Below are 4,575 nucleotides of genomic sequence, written 5' to 3'. Positions count from 1 at the left end.
AAAGGGCTGTGGGAGGCGGCGGAGGATCCAGGACCGCGGGGAGCCGCGAGCGGGGCGTGGGCGACCGCCCTGCGCCACCCGGGAAGCCTTAGCCGGGGAGGCGATCGATCTCCTTCCTCTCCTCCGCTCCTACGGTCCTTGGTGAACCGCCGTGGGCGAAAAGGGTCCGAGTTTTCTTTTTTGGTACCGGGGATCGAACTCTGGTCCTTGTGCTTGCAAAGCAGGCGGTGGAACCACTGAGCTAAATCTCCGGCCCTTCGTTTCTTATTTTTACTTTTTTGGGGGCGTCTCTGGGGATGGAACCCAGGGCGCCAAGCATGTTAAGCCCACGCTGTCAGCCTGAGCCGCACCCAGCCCACGTTGTTGTTTGTTTTGTTTTGCTAGTGGAGTCTCAGCCAGGGAGGGCCTCCACACGCGCGCATCTAAGTCCGTGATTGCAGTGATGGATTTCTCAGCCGTTGTTCTGAATGACTTTTTCCTATGAAATCTAGCATATTTTTTCCTGAAGCCATTGGGGGTCGAGAATGAAAAATAAATTTAACATGTTTTGCCTGATTAAAGGGTTATTTTAATCATAAATTAATATTAATATTGAGATAATGTTTTTTCATCGAGGTTGTTGATTGTAGCATCAGAACAGTACAAGGCTCTCCAGAGCGCGTAATCTTCCATAATTACATAATTACTGGGAGCAGGAAGCCTCAGCTTCAGCTTGAGACTGATAGGTGTATGAATGTGTTCTGCATTAGTGCCTGAAAGGTTGGTTCTATGCAGAACTTGAGCCAGGCGTGGAGGCTGAGGCAGAAGGATCACTGAGAGTTCTAGGCCAGCCTGAGCTACAGGGCAGCCTGAACCACACAGCGAGACCCTGTCTCAAGAAACAAAACAAAACAAATCCAAACAAAATAATTCAAGGCCAGGGATTTAGCGCAGTGGTGTTGTTGCCTGCCTCGCAAGTGCAAGGTCCCAAGTTCGATACCCGGTACAAAAAAAAAAAAAAAAAAAAAACAAAATACCCGGAAAAAAAAAAAAAAAAAAAAAAAAAATCAGAGCCGAGCATGGTGGTGTCGCCTGTCATCCCAGTACTCAGGAGGCTGAGGCAGGAGGATCGCTGCGAGTTTGAGGCCAGCAAGACCCTGTCTAAAAACCGAACAAAACTAAACAAAAAGTGTAAGGCTTTATACTGAACCCGGTAGAGGCCCCAAGTGTAGATGGCCTCCCAAGGAGGCAGTTCACAAATTGAGGGAGATGGCAATAGGGGCTGGGCTCTGGAAGATAATTTAATAGGGGAGACCCTGGCAGGGCGGGAAGATGGTTGTGAGGAATACGGGAAGCAGCGCCCCATTTCCAAATGAGAATGCTGAGCCCCACCAGGTCGATGCCTGAAATCCGAGGCCGAGTCCGGAGGCGAAGCCAGCCCCCTCCTGCTCCCCAGCTCCCCGGGGGCCCTCTGAGGAGGAGCTTCTGGGTCTTGGTCTCGGCCAGGTGCAGGAGGGGTCTCACCCCAGGTTCCCTCCCCAAGATGCCGCCAGCCCCGAGGCTGCCCTCCCCCTGTGTCATGGCTCCTCCATAAATAGCCTGGGTTCTGGTGGCCTGACGCGCACTGCACTGCCTGACCTGTCCCCTCCCGCAGGCGGTCCTCGGGGTGCAGCTGGTGGTGACGCTGTTCACGGCCACCCTCATGCACAGACTGGCTCCGCACTGCTCCTTCGCTCGCTGGCTGCTCTGCAACGGCAGGTGAGCCCCGCCCTCCTAACAAGGAGAGACCCGCCCACAGAGGGAGGAGCCTGGAGAGTCCCGCCTATGAGTGAGGCCTACAGAGGAAGGAGCCTGGAGAGTCCCGCCTATGAGTGAGGCCTACAGAGGGAGGAGCCTGGAGAGTCCCGCCCGTGACTGAGGCGCACAGTGGGAGGAGCCAGAAAAGCCATGCCTCTCGGTTTCCCAGAGCCCCACCCACCTACCCCAAAACTAGGGCCTTTTTTTTGGAGACAGGGTCTCGCTATGCAGTTCAATCTGGTCTTGAACGCACCGTGGAACTCAGGCTGGCCTCCAACTTGCGGTGATCTTCCTGCCTCAGCCTCAAGAGTGCTGGGATTACAGGCGTGCGCCCCCACACCCAGCCGAACTAGGGCTGTTTTTGAAGTTTGGTACACTGAATCTTTGAAGGGCACGACCCCAGGAGAAGCCATCGCCACCTGCTTGTCCCTCTGTCCCCGCTCTTCCGGCCTCCTTGAGCCCCGGCTTTCTCATTTTGTCCCTTTCTGGGGAATCTGATGGAAGCTGAATTCTCTCAAAGATGCAGGGGTGTCCAGGACCCCTGAGAGCACTGGGTGTGGATCCCCAATTTCCCCTCCCTGCGCCAGCCCCAGCCACCCCCGGGCCTCTGGGGGGTGGTCTCACCAGCTCTCCGGCTGCAGCGGGAGAGTTTGGGGTCCCTCCCCCGCCGGCACCGTCCTGAACCCCCCTCCCGTCCTTGCCGTCAGTCTTTTCCGCTACAAGCACCCATCCGAGGAGGAGCTTCGGGCGCTGGCGGGGAAGCAGAGTCCCCGAGGCCGGCGGGAGCGGTGAGTGACCCTAATGGGACCGGGCCTTTCCTCGCCTGAGGTACAAGGGAACCTGCACTGCAGCCACAGGCTCTGGGCCCTCCGGAGCAAGGAGCCAGTGTGGCGGAGTAAAGGTCCTTCCTAGGTGGCTCCCCACTCCCGCCCCCTTTTCGTCCCCATGCCCCCAGGTGGGCCAACGGCCTCGGTGAGGAGAAGCCACTGCTGGTACCCCGGGCTGCGCCATTCCAGCTGGAGACCTGTCCCCTCACCCCTGTGGATGCCCTAGGTAACCCCATTCCTGGCCTCAAACACCCCTCCCTGGGCCCATGGTCACCACTCCAGGGGGGCGCGGGGCAGGGACACCCGGAGGGGACAGCAGGTAGGCTGAGCACGCACTCCCGCAGTCCTGCGCTTCTTCCTGGAGTACCAGTGGTTCGTGGACTTCGCAGCGTACGCGGCTGGCGTGTACCTCTTCACTGAGGCCTACTTCTACCTGCTGGGCCCGCGGGAGGCCAACATTGCTGTGTTCTGGTGCCTGCTCACCGTAGCCTTCTCCATGTATCCTGCATCCTGTTCCCTGGGGTGGGCAGGGGGTCCTAGCACAGAACGATGCCACAGCCCTTTGCTATTTTTTATGTAGAGCTAGGGTCTTCCTAAGTTATCCAAACTAGGCTTGAACATGAAATCCTCCTGCCTCAGCCTCCTCGCAGAAGAGAGCTGGGATGACGGGTGTGCGCCACCACCAGACCTGGGTCTTTTTTTCTTCTTTATTTTCATTTTGGTGTTTGAGTTGCTAGTGATGGAGCCCAGGGCCTCCCGCATGCCAGGCAAGCGCCCTGCCACTGCACTACACCCTAGCCACACAGTGGCAGTGACGAACTGGGCCCAGGACCCTGGCGACCTCCCCATGAGCAAACACCCGAGCTCACACTCTGTCTGGGGCCCCAGACCCAAACTCCAGGCCACCCCAAAGCAGCTGCAGTCTCTGTGCCCTGGGCTCACGAGGGACGGCAGCTTACTCCTTAGCTGAGCCAGCAAGACGTTCGTGACGGTGACCCGACCGCACTTCAGCCTGCAGGGTGGCGAGCGTGCCGTGTGCCTTACCTTCGCCTTCGTCGTCCTCCTTCTGGCCATGCTTGTGCAGGCGGTGGGCGAGGACGCACTGGAGCTGGGCCTAGAGCCAGGTGTGCTGGCTCAGCCCGTCCCTCAGGACACAGACCGGGGCGCTGCCTGGCGGCCCCTTCGTGCAGCTGGGGCCCAAGCAGCGTCCACAGGAGCCCCGAAGGCTCATGCGCCTGCTCCCCACGGAGCACTCTCCACACCCAGAGGGCTTCACACAGGCCCTTCCCCTCTGCCCCAGCTTTGAGGCCCTCTTGTTCAAAATCCACACTGCCAGCCCTTATACTTTATATTTTAGGGCTTTTGGGGGTTTTTTTGGTTTTTGAGATAGGGTCTCTCTATGTGGCCCAGCCTGGTCTTGAGCTCATCAGGTAATTCTCCTGCCTCAGCCTCCTGAGTGCTGGGATTATAGGCTGTGCCACCACGCCTGGCTATATTCGGTTTCTTGAAAAGAGCCCTGCGTGATGGGCACAGTGGTCTCTGCAGGGCTGGGTGTGCTCGGTGGTGAGCGTTTGCTTGGTGTGCATGAGGCCCTGGCTTCCGTGTCCAGCCCCGAGCTGTCCAAGCTGCATCGGCCTGGCTACCACTGTGGTACCTACCCTGTGCAGGACACAGGGAGGGTATGGAGACAGCTTGGGGACCCGACTGACTCTCTTCTGTTCCTCCTCCCTGCCCAGGCCTGGCCAGCATGACTGAGAACCTGGAGCCGCTCCTGAAGCCCCAGGGCTGGGGCTGGGCGTGAGTCCTGGGTAGGGGGCGGGGCTGGCGGGGCCTCCCTGGGTGCCCTGGTCTGGTCTCACTCCGACCCGTTCTGTCCCCAGGCTCCCCGTAGCCACACTGGCCATCCGCGTGGGGCTGGCAATGGTGGGCTCCGCGCTGGGCGCCTTCCTCACCTTCCCCGGCTTGAGGCTGG

At 59.0% G+C, this 4,575-nt stretch overlaps 1 protein-coding gene across 1 annotated transcript in view; it reads left to right on the top strand.

Annotated features, from left to right (window-relative positions):
* Nucleotides 1-4,575, top strand: part of Tmem161a (transmembrane protein 161A) — a 12,504-nt gene that overhangs the window by 774 nt on the left and 7,155 nt on the right. Inside the window, exons 2-8 of the mRNA XM_033759325.1 lie at nt 1,634-1,737; nt 2,484-2,564; nt 2,732-2,829; nt 2,948-3,101; nt 3,579-3,727; nt 4,340-4,400; nt 4,484-4,574. Coding sequence (XP_033615216.1) covers nt 1,634-1,737; nt 2,484-2,564; nt 2,732-2,829; nt 2,948-3,101; nt 3,579-3,727; nt 4,340-4,400; nt 4,484-4,574 — 738 coding nt within the window. The remainder of the gene's footprint in view (nt 1-1,633; nt 1,738-2,483; nt 2,565-2,731; nt 2,830-2,947; nt 3,102-3,578; nt 3,728-4,339; nt 4,401-4,483; nt 4,575) is intronic.

Source organism: Fukomys damarensis, unplaced genomic scaffold, assembly GCF_012274545.1.
Source record: "Fukomys damarensis isolate Sample0158 unplaced genomic scaffold, DMR_v1.0_HiC HiC_scaffold_37, whole genome shotgun sequence".
In the NCBI taxonomy this organism is placed as follows: Eukaryota; Metazoa; Chordata; class Mammalia; order Rodentia; family Bathyergidae; genus Fukomys; species Fukomys damarensis.
This window is presented reverse-complemented; position numbering and strand designations above follow the sequence as displayed.